We start from the raw sequence: 17,766 nt of genomic DNA, 5'->3' as shown, positions 1-17,766 counted from the left end.
ATTTCTAACAGTAGTTGAGAAGTAATTCCCTAAATTTAAAATGGGGAAAACCACTGGAATCAATGCCATTTTTCAGTATTGAGATAATCTTCTCAAAATAGCCTTCTAAAGATGTGTTGGATGCCTCTGTTCTCCAACAGCTAACCAGCACATTTCAAACTGTACATGTAAGAGTAAAATTTATTATTTGAACTTAACTTTGTTGACTGGATAGATGATAAAAAGTTTGCTTTCAGGGAACATTCGAATCTTATAACCCCCAATAAATACCATCAGTGCTGATTAAAAAAGAAGTCCGCTAGAATATTCACACACAGCCCCCCCCAAAAAAGTTGAACTTGCACATGGTTACTTCTACAAAAGTATGAGAGAATATTTATACAGAAATGTGTGTTATTTCTTTAACTCCACCGTGTACTGTGAATGGGATTACTCTCACCTAATTTTAGCCCCAGACATCTACTTTAAATTAGTCATCAAGGCTCCCTCTATAGTCAATAGATAAGCACTTTCATAGGGTAATTCAACTTTCTTGTCTTACATGCTTATTTTAAGATTGGGTAGGTTGTTCTAGGAGGGAGGTTATCTTTAACCTGTGAAGACAACCCAGACACCTAACTTTTATGTGCCTAAATTTTGGTGAACTAAACTGCAATCTTACTGCATGGCATTCAAGAATCTCCATGAGTATGGAAACACTAATAGACCATAGACCACCATGGATGAAGGACAAATGTAATTTCCATTGTAGGAGCACATAAACTAAGGCACAAACAAGAGAAGTAAATTGCCAACGATAAATGAACAATTGGAAAGGTGGGAATACAGTCTAACTTCACCCAGTAAACTGAAAACTGGCCTTTTTTATTAATATTTATGAAATTACAAGTACGGAGTCCATCAACTGTTTGTGGTATTTTACAGAGCAAAATAAAGATACAGGCCCTAAATATAAAAGTAAGATTTCAATCAAATTAGTTTACACACATGGAAAACTAGAGAATTCACTGTGGCCCTGTGTCAATATATTACCCAATACTCATGTTGACAGGTTCAAAACTGAAGCTGTGGTCTCTGCCCAAAAGCTAAGTTTACACTGGCCACAAGCAAACAGGAAAAGTACATCATCTACCACAGATGTATTCTTTTCAGAACTGCATCACACTATTTTCAGTTCTGCTTGTAGATACATAAAATTATGAAAACTGTTTTCCAATAGAATTTATTAAATTGGTTTTAAAAGAATTTAAACAAGTCTTATACATGTAACTATCGTGAATGATCAATCTGCTTTTCCTCACACTCCATGTTCATTACTGTCTGTGTCAAGACAATGTAAGTTTAAGAATAATAATTTTAAAAATGGTATTTGAAGATTTTATATTTATCAAAGTAAAGAATACACCTTTGACTTATACTCTAACATCAGACAGACACAGGACACAAACTCACGTGAGTTGAGTGTTTTGAGCTCTGAGATACAGAATGCTTTATATTCCCAACAGAACTAAGCACTATATAACAAATATTTACAAAAAAGCAAATTCTCAGGCCAGGCAATTACCACTCACTTAAGGCTTTTTTGGTTGAAGTTATCTAACCACCATTTTCTAAACTACAGGGATCAACAGCTGAGATTACCACCCTAAGCTCCAGTTGTAACCTATGAAGAAAAATAGGCACTTCTAGGGTGTGATTTCTCTGACCTACTTAGAAGCTATGTTAGGACAAAATGAATCACGCTCCGCTATTCCCTATTTACTTCCAGTAACCATGAAGTTAAACCTGAAGTTACTGGCTTACCTCTGGACATACACTTTGCAAGCATTTAGTCTGACCAGTCCTCACCCTTGAAACCTCACACCAAAAGTGACACCGTGATTGACATGACATTGCATTATGTGTTAGTGACCACATGTATGCTAACTTCCTTCCTCTATGACAGAAAGACGAAATGTTCTTTTACTGCACCAAGAGACCTATAATCAACAGAAATTTACTATTGAGATTGCTGTCGTATACCATAAAGCCCCCCATAGATTTAACTGAAAATTATAAAAGAAACGAAACTAACTCTCACCTACTGAGTCTAAATCCACTAAGCTCTGCATTTGTATATGGTTGTTTTCTGGAGACCCACAGATCCTGATGCTAACCTCAGCAAATGCCACTGCCTTTAAACACAGACGGATCCAAACCTGCACAACTCTCCTGATTACAACTGCAGCAGTTTCAAATAAAAAGCATGAGAAAGAGGGAAGTTTCACTTACAGTTTCAGAGATGAAACACACACTTTAAATTCAATCTAAATATCAACATAGAGGAGGGTCTGAAACATGGATATTTTGTATTATTTCTGGCTACCAGTATTAAGTAATGCAGGCTTCCACTTCTGACACGACTTAGCGTATAGATACACAAACACTCTACCACAGTAATTCAGACTTGAGATGTCAGAAGCATTTTACCTTTTGCTACAATATTTCTTCTTTTGTGTCATCAAACTCCAATCCCACAAAAAGCTATGTGCAGAAGGAGTTACAGTCAGTGACCTCTCCCTCCCTCCCTCTTGCTACCATCAGCATTAGGTTCTAATCAACCAGATTATTTTGCAGGAACAGGGTCATAAGCTAAGCATTCTCGGGCAGGAATGTTTCTTTTTTCTGTCTCTATAAAAATAAATCATGTTCTGAGTACAATATAAATAAAGATAATAACAGTCTGACGTTAGATTTTATTGGTCTATGTTTCGGACAATCCATATAATTTGCCTGTTGCCTGTACAGACTACAAAAAGTTAATCTTTACAGCCCTTTTTTTCCTTGGGGTGGATTCAGTTTTAAAAACGTATAAGAAAAGGATGTTGAAGCAGACTCTTTCCATGCATAATGACGGTCTTGTTTACACTGCTTTGACAAAAATTATCCTTCGTTAAACTCGGCACAAACTCCACTCAGTTACATCCATTGGTTTATCTAGTGATGCTAAATTCGCAGGATTCATCAAGTCTACTTCTCCTTTGCAAAAAGCAAAAATGCCTTATCTGGTCACACAACTGTACCTAAACCGGAAAAAAAGAAAGAACTTCACAGTGTTAAAGAGAATTTGGAATGAGGCTGGCCAAACTATTCAGACAAGCTTGCTACCCCAGACATAAAGGACTCTTTTTTTACTTAAGAAAGTTTGTTTCCTCCATTTAATTGCCTTGAAACACTTTGGAACATTGGTTAGTCCAGAAACATTGCAACACGTCAATCTTCTCCTGTAGGGAAGTTTCTGCACATGCCTTGGGAGCTGACCCACCTATGTTAGATGCCCATACTTAAGCAAACACATACTGAAATCTGTAGTATGTTTTACCACAGGTTTTTCTCCAGCCATGAATCTCTAGAGAAAATTAATAAACCCCTTTATTGCAGTGGGGAAGGTGGTGATATTTCACTGATATACTCAAGACAAGAGGAAGTAGTTAGCTCCATGAAAGAAAAAAACCAACATAACTGAATGACATGACACTTTAAATGCTAGTAACTGCCCGAAGCCATATTTTCAATTACCACTCACAACCATCATTACTTTTGGCCAATCTGCAAAAGCATTAGCAGCAGCAAGAAAAATCAAGTGCAAGGAAACCGGCCTTGGCACAGCCTAATCCAGCTTAAGTTTGTATAACCTGAGAAAACGTACTTAAAGAGACCAAGCAAAAAAACATGATGGAGCATTTCACTCAACCATTTAAAGGACAGAAAAGAAAGAAATGCTTCAAATTGTCACTGCAATGGGTTACATCCTAACTACGCACACAAACATTTGATAGTGAGAGAAGAGATTGTAAAACATGACTGTGTATATTGAGTGTAGCAGAAGGTTCTGGCATTTCTAGGAACCACAGCTGATAATCACAGAGATTCCTTGCAACCCTGAAATTCAAGAAACCATGACTAATACTTCACAATGCATTTCAGTTTTGGTATATCTCTACTGAAAGTAGAGCTGCATATCAAAAAACAACCATCCTCTAGTTTATTGACATTCTGTCCAAGCAAACAGTGCAATACTTTCTTTTACTGTGCAATGTCTTCATATAAGCTATTTACTAAAAGGGTTTAGAATGGATTAAATAATAAAAATGACTAAGTTAAATATGACTACAAGCAGGGGAAGAAAATGGGCAAGGCAGAAAAAAAGATTTCAGAGGACAACTGCAAGCAGGCAGAAAGTGATAGAGTAATATTGTTCTTATAGAGCTGGAAATAGAGAAAAAGGCTTTCTCACCTGCAGTGAAAAGAAAGGGAGAAAGCCACACCAGCTGCTCGGAGGAAGTAAGGTGGATACGAAAAGCATATGGAGCAGACAGAAAGCACATGGGGAAACTGTTCTGGAAGTTCTACAATAAATGGGCAACTACTGAAGCAAAAATGAGTCAAGGTGGTGTGTGAATGTAGAAGTTTGCACTACACAGGGGGCAAAACTTCATCAGCTTTGATTCCCACATGCCTTGCTTTGAGGCGTGTGTCAGATAAAAGTATGGAAGTCTGGGATGCTGCTCTCTATGGTGATAGCAGTTACACTGCCAGCCCAAGGCCACTAACTTTGCAGTGCAGAAGCTTGGCCAAAGGAGGTAACCTCATCATTTGAAAGGAAAAGCATGAAAACTTAATTACACTTCTGTTGCCTTCTTTTTCCAGAACCACGGAGAACTGGGTGTTTAACTGGCAGCACAGTTTCTGCCTCACTGCAACACTGTTAAGATTCACTATCATCAAGGAAAAGGCAGCGTTTCAGAACAAACCTGGGCAGACTGCCACAGGTGACGGAGCTGGACTGGAGAAACTATATGAAGTCCACAGCTACCGTTTGAGTTCTGGTAGGATGGAAATACCATAAATTCTGCCTATGTTATGTCACACCTAGGGCTGACTGTTGAAAGCAAAAGCTGTATCAAGAAGTAGGAACACTGGAATGTAGTCTCTTTACAATGCTGCTATAATCTAAGCTGTATCAAGAAGCAGGAGCACTGAAACGTAGTCTCCTTATATTACTGCTATAAAAGTCCTGGTGGGTCTTTCTCCATACCCTAGCCTTCATCTTCATCAGTGTTCCTCAAATCGGTAGCTTCAAAATTTTGTTTCAAATCTGCGTGATTTCCCCCCTCCCTCTGGAAGATAGCATTGTCCCACTCTTCTGGGTACTGGTTACAATGTCCTGCTGTGGGCACGCTGCTGCACTCCCAAGCAGTGAAAGCTGCACATACCACTAGGCTGACCTGGCAGAGCTGATGCCAATGTGCTACTTCCAGTAAAAATGTACAGTCCTCAGTGAAATTACAGAGCAGATCTCAGTAAGTGTGTGTAATCCCAAACTGAGCTACTTACTGAAGGGAGCACGGACTGAGATACTAATTTGGAATGAAATCACTGTGGCCACTGTAGAAGTCCTAGGGCAGATTACCTTGCCTAGAAAGATGATCAAGGGTTTTTTCTTTTAAGGCTTACATACTTTTTTGATAGTGCCCTTAACAGTTCATAAGAGAGACCATCTGGTTCAAATATTCCTACCAACTGTGGGCTTTATGGTTTTACCTATCTTTTCCTGTGAAATTTTTCAGCTATTCACTTGAATTCACTAGTATTTATGCAAGAAGCTTAAATTAAGATATTTTCCAGTATGAAGTGAGTGAATTTACTCCTAGGCATATAATCACTTGCAAACAATGGATACATACAGTTCCCAGCACTTCTATAAAACAAAGGTGTTTACTTTTCTGTTGATTATTTTCTGCTTAACTGCATTCAAATGAATCCATTAAAAACGTGACTGCTTCACAGTAAGATGATCTTCAGCAAAAACAAACAACTGCTGTTTCCACTTCTCCTCATGGCCTTTAAAAACTACAGTCATCTGCACCCTGGTATTTCAGGCAATTTCTGGATGGTAAGTATGGTCTTGATTTGTTAATTTATTGTTTTAAATGTGGTTTTAACCCTCCCGATTGGGGAAAAAAAATAATGTTTTCTTACTTCATTACTTATTTATTATCCCCTAACAAACCTTTGGACCTTTCAGAGTCTGATCAAAACACCGATGGGTCATTTCAAACCTCATTCATTCTTCCTGCCCACTGACTTCAGCTGGAATGGTATATCCACTCCGGTCCTCCATAGCCACAAGTAAGCAAAACCCACTGTTTTAAGAGACTGGTAGAACAAACCAAGGGAACTTCCATAAACTAGCATAATGCTTCTGAATGATGCTATGGCTTTGATCTCTGTCTCACCTGAAGACTTTTTTTTTTTTTTTTCCCATTTACCTGCCCTATATAGGACCTGCACAACAAGTAATTTGCAAGTAATTGCTAATACTGTTAAGTACTACTTACACAGATGGGACAGGACTGGAGAGCTGGGAGAATACAGAACATGACAAGGAGGACAGGCAGGTTATAATAACTTCAATGTAAGATACTTTTTCATGCAGATACGAGAAGCAACAGCTTTTTCTGGCTTCATCACAACTGGTTCTCAAGGACTGCAGAGAGTTTTCTAGGGTCTGGACTAAATGACACAGTAGGCAACTTCTACAGCTGTTTGACGGGTCTTGGCTGATTCTTTATTATTTGTTCCCTTTCCTAATAGCCCACAGAATCATTCTCTGAAACAGTACAAGTGTAAAGATTGAAAAGATCAAACTCTGATAGAAGCCTGAAATTGTATCTGTGCAAACTGCTTTCACATGCTACTTTTGTGATGACATTTATAATGCAATGTTTGTAACAATATGATTTCATCATCTTATAAATATCAATTTACCATTAAGGGAGGAAAGAAAAAACATCAAAAAAAGACAAATGCAAACTTACCACCGTTTCTGCTGGTTTAATTGAACCAGTATTGTTCAGATAAACCTATCTCTTACAAAAACAACAGTTTATAGTTTAAACTGTGAAATCGTGTGTGTGTGTGTGTGTGTGTGTGTGTGTGTGTGTTGTAATTATGGTGCCTGCTAACAATTTCATACTGCCACATTGCACATATGGCTTCCAAGCTAGCTTTATCTGAATCTTTGTGAATCTATTCTCTGTGCTATTAAACTGAGCACATTCCACATCGTTCAAAAGTAATTACACTTTTGTCTAGAGTGTAGGAGACTGCGCTCCCCAAACAATGAAATTCTCATTATTAGAGCTGGCACAATAATGGCACTGGTGTTCACAACACTGTGCATTGTACCATCACAATAACTTATCCTAAGCTTGATGCACAAAGGTACACTGGAAATTAAAATTTCTCTAAAACCACTGTGGTGTGTGGTTGTTTTTTTTTAATAGGCATTCTTTAGCTCAGTATAATTAGAGTCCTATTTGACTTTTTAAAAAGCTATATGCATTCAGATTACCATCCTCTCTGCAACTTCTGAATAGTGGCTAAGTGCTCTAGCCGCATATTGTTCTGATCCAATACCATTCACATGCTGATGACCCAGACCAACAGGTGAAGTGCAGGCCAGGATGTATGTGACAAGAGAATTCAAATGCGGCATTAAACACCCTTTTATTCTGGACAAGTGGAGGAAAAGCATGAAGCAATGTGTTGATAAGCTCTTTGACCAGTAGTACTGTTATTCTTAATATGACCAAAATTTCTTAATATTAATCCCAAGTTACAGAGGAGTAACTGCATTCACCACAGAAATGCAGCATTTTTTAGAGTGAAACAATAAAGCTACTTAACAGTGCACTGTAGTATTTCCTATCAATTTTAAAGCACTGCTGAAAATTAATTCTAAATCCCACTGAAAGTGCTGGACTAATGTGGGCTAGCAGTGCAGTCATACAGTTTGGAACAACTGGACAATGTCAAAATTGTATCTTACCAGTTTGAACTTTTGGTCAGAGCTTTCCTTTTTATTATTTTTTTATTATTTTTTTAAAAAAATTGTCCAGCATTTGATTGTTACTCTACAGTTAAGAAGAATGACTGAATTTGACCACACTGTATCATGTCTGTGGTATACTTTAATCAGTGCTTTTAACCTTGGCATCTCTTATTTTCAGAAATTAGCACACAGACACCACTGGTGAGATCAGTAGCCTTGAGAGGTGGCAAAAGCAACATGGTAAGGCAGACAAATAGGAATACACAAAATGAACCCTCATAAGTTAGATGAGCTAACAACTATCTGTGCTATCCAAATACTGTAGCATTAACAGGTTTCTTCAAAAGAGGTATTGACTGATACTGTAATCCTCAAGCGTTTCCCCACTAAGCTTATGGCCTGCTATGAATGTCCTAAGGGGGCTCTTGGATATATTTTAGGTCAAATGATTTGTCTTGTATTTTCTACTGAGCCTTTGATTTAAGCCTGACAAATTATTGTTTCTTTTCTTATTAGTGGAAGAACTTTCCTACTTACAGTAAGTATCTACTTTATTCTATCAAGAGGAAGAGAGTTTGGGATAGAGCTGTCCCTGCCTTTCACAGAACCACAGAATGGTTGAGGTTGGAAGGGACCTCTGCAGGTCATCTGGTCCAACTTCCCTGCTCAAGCAGGGCTACCTAGAGTCAGCTGCCTAGGACCATGTCCAGATGGAGTTTGAATATCTCCAAGGAGGGAGAGTCCATAATCTCCCTGGACAACCTGTTCCTGTCCTCAGTCATCCTCACAGTAAAAAGCATTTTCTGATGTTCCAGTGGAGGCTCCTGAGTTCCCATTTGTGCCCAGTGCACTAGCCTTTCTCTGGCTGTAGTCCGAGCATCCTCCAAAATGCTCTGTTCATTTTGATGGGAAGATGGGTTTTGCAGCTTTTTTGCCAATTTTAGTTAAGTTTGAAGATTTCTTTCTAGGGATTTTGCCCACCTTTTATAAAAATTTATCCAACATTCCAAGCTCTGTCTCCAAGCTGGCAGTTGTTCTAACTTGGTAAAGTGCAACACAGTAAATTTTCAAAATTCTAAGTTGGGTACACTGTTATCACCCTGATGCAATCAGCCATTTACCTTAAGGATCCTAGGATGTCCCAGCTGGCAGGACTTGTAAAAGGAAGCACAGCTGGAAGTAACCTATGAAACAGAGGGTCAATTAACAGCTAGAAAAGTGAGGCCAAGAAAATTATTCTCAAGGCTGAAATTGTTTTCCTAACTGTCCCTTCATGACCCAGTGCTAAGAGGCAGAATATGAGGAGGCAGGGACAGCTGTGGTGACAAGAGGAATTTAGCTATGCAGACTACTGATGAGACAAAGCTGTGTAATTCCATACCTTTTACAGATACCTTGGCTGTGGCTTTGCTCAGCTGAAATTGTTCTGTAAGCCAAATGGGTGTTGTACATGTAGCTAAGACAGAAAGATACCATAGCTATCTAAGAATCCCTTCAGAGAAGAGTCTCAGCCAACTCATCATACAGCATCAAGCAGTATGTTTTAGAGGGGTGCAGCGGAGTGATGCACTACAGGATTTCAGACTGGCTGTACATTTGATCTTTGGCAGGGATCTGTAAAGGTGTACCCTGCTAAGGACGGCATGTGGCTGCAAAATAAGAACTCCATAGTCACTTGCAGACTCAGTCAGTAGATGCAGCAATACAGCTGACAAGCTATTACGAAGTGTGAAGCACACTGCTGGAGCTTTATCAATAAAACTGTATTGGACCGCACTGCGTGGTGGTGCGCGCAGATGTGCATAAACCTGGGTTTGCTTCCTAGAGACTGTAAAATAGCATAGAACATCAATTCAAACAGTATAAAAATTACCTCTGTAATGCTACCAAAGTAAATTCCTTTCGTAACTGCTAATCACCCAAAATGAAGTAATCTAAAAGTCATCCAAGCATAGGTTCACTTATTTCCTTCTTATAACTACATGCCACAACAACACAGAAAGTGATAATGTATGTTTTACTCATTTACACTGATCACTTCTTTCTGGAGACGTATAGGCTACATCCTTTCTGACCTACCTGGAGGATGATTTTTCCACAACACACCTCACTAAAAGAGAGGTATTGCCAAAATGTCACGTCCATACAAAGTAGCAGATTTCTTAAATATTCACGAAGACAAAATGAGGCCCTACAACCCTGCAAACACGCTTCAGATAAGCTTATGCATCTCACCACTACAGTAAAGCTGTCCAAAACATGCAGTAATTCCCTATCTTGTATTACAAAAGAGACAGAACACACTGCTTTGACATCATGTTAGACGTAGCCTTCACAGCAGGAAGTCACAGTAGATGATCAGCTAAACTTCTTGGTCTTAAAAACTATAAATGAATAAAGAAGTTAGTTAAAATCAGTTACAGTTAAGTGTTTCAGTGAGGTGTAGTTAAAATACTCCTGCTGGGCTCCTTAGAAGACAATGAGTTTTTATTTCATTAGGGTCTGATTCTACACTACTGATGTCATCACAAGTTTATCTATTGACTTAAATGTTGTCAGGAACAACCCCCTATCTTCAATACATTCTCTTAAAATAGGGAAAAATACAGCAAAACTCATACACCAGTTACATACCCTAACATCCCATTGGCTGGAACTGTATATTAATGAAATACAACTCCATAAAACATATGATAAAGAAGTAAACAAGCTAGAAAAAGATAATGATGTGCCTGCCCATGAGTAATTTTTCCAGTGACCTTTTTCCTTCGTTTGAAGTTGCAACAACACAAAGTAAAATTAAATATTCCAAACCACTGTTTGAACTTAAGCACTAGACGAAAAAGGAAGAAAAATGGATCAGAATCAGTGAGTTACTTAGTCTAGGACAGAGCTTCAGTGAATATCCACTGACTTGGTCCTATGAGATATAATAATCCCTAAGGCTTTTTACTTAGGGCTTGTTACGTATGTGTCATGAGCTGTAAGGTCTTAAATACCACTATGGAGCTATTGCAGGGTTTTATGAGAACACACTATCACCTATTTTGCAATGCTTTTTAAAAAGCCTTCAAATATACAGGTCCATTCATTATCTTCACTTAAAGTGAAATTGTCAGTGCCCTTGTCAAAGTGGAGGACTAACAGAAAAGTTACAATTTGTAAACAGGCAAGAGCTGTGTAAGTGTGTTCACAACAGGCAGCTTTGTCGAGGTGCCCAAGTCCTGGTGTTTCAATGCCTTTCCCTACTCCTTTCAACTTTTATAAAAATATATATCACCACAGTCTGCATGAAGGGCCCAAGCTTGTCACGTTACAATAGTGACACTTCGACATGAGTGAGGAACACAGCATTGCTTTTTGTTTCTTATGTTTGTCTGCTTTTAGATAAAGCCAATCCTGGACTTCCAATGGGCTGCTAAATGTAATTAATTAAGTGCACAGTGTCATTTGTAAAGTGCACAAAAAGGTGGGAATTCATAAATGAAAAAGTGGTGCGCTGATTTAATTCCACAAGCACAGCAAATTTTCTTGTAGGTATCTCTGGCATGTGATATACGCATCAGACATGAATTTTTAAAACTAGCAAAATCCAAAGTTGCTTTTTTTACCCTTTATACAGACTTCCATGCCTTACTATTGCATAAACTTGGCATTGGGGCAATATTTCAGATACCATGCCAAACATGACTCTCACTTACAGTGTTCCAAAACCATTTACTGTTTGCTGAACACATACACTTCAAACTCACATCACTGTAGCTAAAAAATTTTAGCACCCTAAATGCCAGCAGGCAAAGGTGAGGAAAAGTGGAGTTTGCACTGCAAGTGATTTAGCATTTGTAGTGGAGGGTAAAGGCAGTCCAGCTAGGTCAAAGCTTTCACATTATTGTAGCATGTTCTGTACGTGTAACTGTGCATTGTATACTCCATAAAGTACAGATCTGGATGCCAAAGTACTGTAGATGCAGAATTCAAAGAATGGATGTAAGCACAATAGACCATTAGCAAACCTACCATTGTGTTGTGCTGAGAAGTGGGAGTCCTATGGCCACAGTTCTCTTGCGTCAGCAGAGAAACTGGCTGAAATTCCTCAGAGTGAGGCTTGTTGGGAAAACTCACATGCAAGGGAAGGTGAAAGGCTGGGAGCCCGTCACTCTCCTCTTCTCCCACTTTCTGTCTGCTTGTCACCATGGCTACCTCTCCATCTGCTTCCCCATACGGAGAGGCTGGTCGCTTGGAAGACATCCTGGAAGGAACAAAAGAGGAGAAAATAATGAAACCTCCAAATAAATCCTTAATGCCGTCATTGTGTGGTTAGGGGCCATTGTAACAGAAATGCCTTTTTTGTGCTGGCAGAGAGCAGGAAACCATCCAAATACCACTGCAAAGCATACACAATTGGGAACAATGGCCAAGCAGGTAGCAACAGAACAGTGGCTTGTTTGTTGTGAGAATAATACACTAATATAGCACTCTCTTGTATTCTGGCTTCTTAAACATGAAAATTCACCTAAGAAGAATGTATAATGAAATGCAATTCCTTTAAAAAAATACCCATCTGGTTTTGCATTTGCAAGAGACTGTAAGAAGACAGAACGTCTCCTGATACACACTATTGTCAACTTAGCTTTTAAGGAATAATCATCTGCATGTATTTAGCCGTAACTGATTTAAAAAAAAATAAAAAGTAGTAAAATAAAATACAATAAAATAACTTACTAGCAAGCCAAAATGTCTGTGTTTATAAAACTTCACCCATGTGAACAACAGAGTGTTACAGTCATGTTGCAAGAATCTTTTTAGGTTCACAGATCCGAGATAGTTAAGCAATTAAACATTTGGAAATCAATAACCTAAGCTTTTTGACAACACAAATTCAGAGTTGCATTCAGTGAATGAAGATTTGCTATCAAGATACCATACTTCCTACCTATAGCCCGATCAGAAAAAAATACATGTAAATTTAATTTACATCTGTATCTATATAAAAAAAGGATATACAAGAAAGACACATAGAGCACAGTGTAAAAACCACACACAAATGTCGACTTAAAATTCAGGACCACATTTCAAATTTTTTTAAACTGTCTGGTAACAGTGTTGTGACAGCACGTGTATATCCTCAACTTTTGGAAAGACTGAAAGAAACCTTATGTCATTGGAAAATCCAGTTTTCCTCCAAGCCAGGCACTACTGAAAATCTTACAGGACAATCTGAACCCAGAATATTTCCAGCTTGGTCTTTAAAGTAGAGTGGTCCAGTGAAGTATCAAGATGCAGACAAGTTCTGGGATTAATTACAGCAACATTGTTCATGAAAACCAGGGCATGTGCATGGATGGCATAATGGGGCACTGCGCTAAGCAGGGGCACCTGTAATAAGGAGTGGAATGAGAAATAAGAAATCCTATAGGCATAATCAAAAGAAGAAAAGAAAGGAAAAAAAAAAACAGAAAAAATTCACAGAAAATGGGAAGTTATGAGCAAGGTGACTGAAGACTATTGTATGTAAAAGTTGAAAAGACAGGCTGAAGTAATACTGCTCCTCCTCAAAAATCTAGTATTTATGATTCTAATTACCCCATTTTGATTTTCCACTTCACAGTTAAAGGACTGCATTTCAAAAGCCCAGCAGCCTCTTGAACCATGTGTGGGGCTGCTGTGAGGTGGAGCATGTCCATACGATTTGGCATATTGAGCACGAAATGGTTCTTAGCAGCAGTCAACTGGGTCTGAAAACAAACAGTGACTTTAAACAGCCCTTTGTTAGGACTTACTTTGTTTCTAATGATCTCATTTTGAGCTTTGCCTCCGGAGCCAAGTCAGATTACATCTAAAAAAAAATTATAACCAACACCAAAACAAAACAACAAAAAAAACACCTCAGACAAAAAAATCCCTACCAGAACCTATACTCAGCTGCACATCGCCTGTTCTGAACACCACCTATTGCCTGCACATAGAGAAGCAATCTGTATTTTCTATTAGTGTTTGACTTAGTCCAACAGACTAACACTTCATACATCCTACCTGAATTCTGTCTTCTAGGCTTTCCCACCTACATGTCTGCAGCGAAGCATATGTATAAAGACAGAGATCACCAGATAGACTCTTACTGGCAGTTTTCTACTAGCCCACTGAATTCAGCATTTTACAGCTATGTTTGACGTGACAGATCCCAAGCTTTTCGTCTGCAGAAACCATGCAACTCCCTCCCGAAGTTACTGTGAATTATTCATATTCTGCATTGCACTGCACCAAGATACACATTTGCTATTGATTCTGAGTGTAACATTTTGGTTACTCATTTCAACACTTCAATAGAAGCTTGGGTTTGTACAAATCTCTCTTTCTAAAAATCAGCACTAAGCAATTGTCTCAATTTTGGCAAAAAAAAGGGAAGGACACAAAATCATTAGTCAATTATTCCACAGTAACGTCCTATACTTCAGGATATTTATATTCCATAAGATGGCTGCAAATATTGTAAACCATCCACAAAAGTCTCCACTACAATTCATTTTGACAATAAAACATAGAGGACACCTTGCTTTGTATTGATGATTTGTATTATATACTGTATACCCAAACTGTGTTAAAAACTCCTACTGCTGTTAACCCAGAATAACCCAGACACTGTCACATAGCTTCACAAGGAGAGTTTGACTATCATGTTGAAATAAAGCTCTTCAGCTAACTTTATAAGAGAGTATATGGTTTCCTCTACTGTGTTCAGTTAAGATGCTGCAGACCATCATCGCCTTCTGCTTGTCACTGTTCCCAACAGGGATGATATCATTTTCTGCAGGGAATTTATAAAAACAGGCGAGGAATGCAATAGAGGTGACCACCTCCATGAGCAATAACAGAGGTTATTATGGTTTTGATCTAAACCAAAATCCTATGGGTTGGATTGTCAACCAATCTACAGTGATACTAGAGAGGGAAGAAGAAACTGTTTCCTTCCTCTTACAGCTGTTAAAAGATCCTGTTTAAATTACAAGCCACATGCTGATCACAATACTAGAAGGCTAAAAAACTGCTGAGATGGCTAGGACAGCAAAGTTAAGGATTTCATCTGCATTAGTCTTCCAAGTGACTAAGACACTCAAAGAAACTGATGCACAACCTTAGATAAGGGTCACACAGCTCAGACGACAACAGCAATTTGCTTTCAGGTAGCTCTGTCCATAGGGAACATGAGTGAGGCATAATCTGGCCCTTCGGAAATCTCATCATCTCCTTTAACATCACACACAAGCAACAGAGTTTTGCAGAAGTTACTTACTCCTTATGAACAGCTGGGAAATTTCCACAAGAAAACCTGGGAGATTTAAATAAACAAATAAATTCATATCTACTTTTGGAAACATCTTCCAAAAGCACAGTAAGTGTCAAAGCCTACAGCACCAAAGGACCAAATCTCTGATAGGTTTATGAGCAGAAAACAACATGATATAAGGTAAATTCATTCACCGATGGTCTTTCATTATTTCTACAGCCTTACTGGTCCCTTTTCTGAATTTGAAATGTTCCCACATTGTGTATCCTTAAATTCTCTTCCTTTCATACATCTTCATTTTCCTACAAAGCTAATACTAGGGTATAACAGATTATGTATCTGAAAGGCAATTAGAGTTCCCATTATAAACAATGCCGAAAGGGAAACAGCTAAATTCTGAGTAACAACGTTAACAGAAACTGAGCTCTTTTAAACAGATCTAGGTCTAATGAAGGACTGGAATTATCCCATCTTCACAAAGGACTGCAAATATCCTGGATCTACCCTCAGTGATAATATGGCAGTTTACAACTTACACGACTTCAAGATCTTTTCCTCAAACTAGTTTAAATTCAGAAGGGTTTTCAATTACAGCCCTCTGAAAGAAGGTTTACAATGAGAGAGTTTCTTCAAACATCAACTTATGGATAGGATTAAAAAAACCAACAAATCCCCAAGATATAACTCTCAGAAAAGTTAGCAATACAGTGGACCAGATTCTGAATCTAAAAGGGTGTTTCTACAGATGAAATCTGTCATAACTTAAGACTTGCAAGAAGACTTGCATTTTGAACTGTCATTAATCATTTCTACTGAATATAAATATCAAAATGGTAATTTTTTTAGACAATCTAAATCTGCAAATTTCAGGCACAGTGGGACACTGGCAGTGCCCAGCCCACTTTAGAGACACATTTGACTGATGAAATGTACCCCCACACTCGGATTTTTATCAGTGGTTAGGATGGAATTGACAATTTAGTTATGGTGATGAATTCAAATACAACCCGGTTTCTTGTAAAGGGACTCTTTTTTTCTGGTTTTGGAAAGGCTTCTTAGTATGCACAAACTGCAGCAAAAAAACATGCCTTTTGTTAGATTTTCATTAAATAAATGCTTTTCCTGGTAGCAAGAATGTTGATTTTTTTTCAGGGAAGTAAAATCTCACTCTTCTAACTCAGTCTTATCCCACAAATATTTGATGCGATTCATCTTACAATAGCTTCTCCACGTATTTCTTTACTCCCGTTCAATTTACAACAGACTCTTTGTAGGCTTAAACTGATACCCTGTGTCTATTGATCTCAGTGTTTTTGGACTGACTTCAGCATGGCTGGATTTTCCCACTGGAGAGAGTAAGAGCTACACTGCGTCCGCATGAATTGTTTCCTCATGCCATCAACAAGTAATTGGTTTCATCCAAATAATTTCAGGCGACCAAATAACAATAATTTGTTCGGGGGGGGGGGGGGGGGGCAAAATTCCTCTTGAGTTCAGTGGCTCACAAAAGTGGTCTTTCCACAGTTCTATTATTAATATTAATATTATTATTTTTAACAGAACCTCATTTAAGTGTCCCCACTTATATTTCCATTTGTTCATTGGTTTCAGTTCATTTCATACATGACTGTACACCCAAAATAAATCTAAAATTGTATCCAGTATTCAAGGAGATAGTGCCCTCTAGCACACAACCAACATCCATCCCAATCTGATTGCTCAAGCCATAAAATTTATGAAATTTTATGTCATAAAACTCTAATCTTGTTACATTAAGCAAAATACCTCAGAAACATTTCAGATACCCACAAAAGCTTTTGGAGAAATGGCTTATCCATGTCTTCAAAAGTGACAAACACAGATGTGTCAGGAGAAAAAGATATGAGGCCATAAATCTTAACTTGTTGGGAGTTAATTAAGGGATTCATCAATCATTACACAGCTCACCCCATACATACACAGGCAAAATCCCGTCAGCTGCCACAACCCACAGCAATCTACAGGTTAAAAACTCCCAAAGTCCCTCTGTTCTGACTATTTATAAATGACTTTGTATAATCTAGCATTAAGACCTGTAATTATAAAACAGCATTAAAACAGGCCTGCATGGTTATGGATAATTATAGTTGGTACACTTTTTAAAGAAATAAAAAGCTTTTCCATTCAAACACAGGCTTTGCCTTTTTGACAGCTCCAAGTCCACAGGATGTAGAGAGATGATTTAAATTGTATGTCAAAATTTTGACTGTGCAAGACTTTCTTTTTTTCCCCCTTATCAAGAGAGGCATTGTTGTTTTCTCACCATAACTAGGCGTGACAGCGCCTGACTGGAGTCACATAGCCAGTTTCTGAATCGGCATGAAAATGTTCACCTCTTGAGTTTCTCTGGCAGCTATAAACTAAGTCTTTCTCATGGGTAGAGTTTAAATGACTCGGCCCCGTGCATCAGAGACAGGCAGAGAGCTGCATTCTGAAGAGATGCACAAGGACGCGACGAGCAGATCTGCTCCTCCAGCAGCAGCGTGGAGGGTTGTTCCAGCTACCAACAGCACCAGAACTGACTCGCTAACACGGCCTGATGCCAGACCAAATGCTATACACTAAA

The 17,766-nt window shown here is 38.4% G+C and overlaps 1 protein-coding gene across 10 annotated transcripts in view; it reads right to left on the bottom strand.

The window, feature by feature from the left end:
• SOX5 (SRY-box transcription factor 5) overlaps positions 1-17,766 on the bottom strand; it is a 296,996-nt gene that overhangs the window by 247,352 nt on the left and 31,878 nt on the right. For 7 of the 10 annotated variants that reach the window (XM_027790491.2, XM_013301316.3, XM_055808076.1 and 4 more), the window contains exon 2: positions 11,894-12,125. In XM_027790491.2, coding sequence (XP_027646292.1) covers positions 11,894-12,125 — 232 coding nt within the window. The remainder of the gene's footprint in view (positions 1-11,893; positions 12,126-17,766) is intronic. The other 3 variants (XM_027790495.2, XM_005240120.4, XM_013301315.3) reach the window with 1 other exon arrangement.

The sequence above is a fragment of the Falco peregrinus genome, chromosome 6, assembly GCF_023634155.1.
Source record: "Falco peregrinus isolate bFalPer1 chromosome 6, bFalPer1.pri, whole genome shotgun sequence".
Lineage (NCBI taxonomy): Eukaryota > Metazoa > Chordata > Aves > Falconiformes > Falconidae > Falco > Falco peregrinus.
The sequence above is the reverse complement of the archived record's forward strand: the minus strand, read 5'-3'. Positions and strand labels throughout refer to the sequence as shown.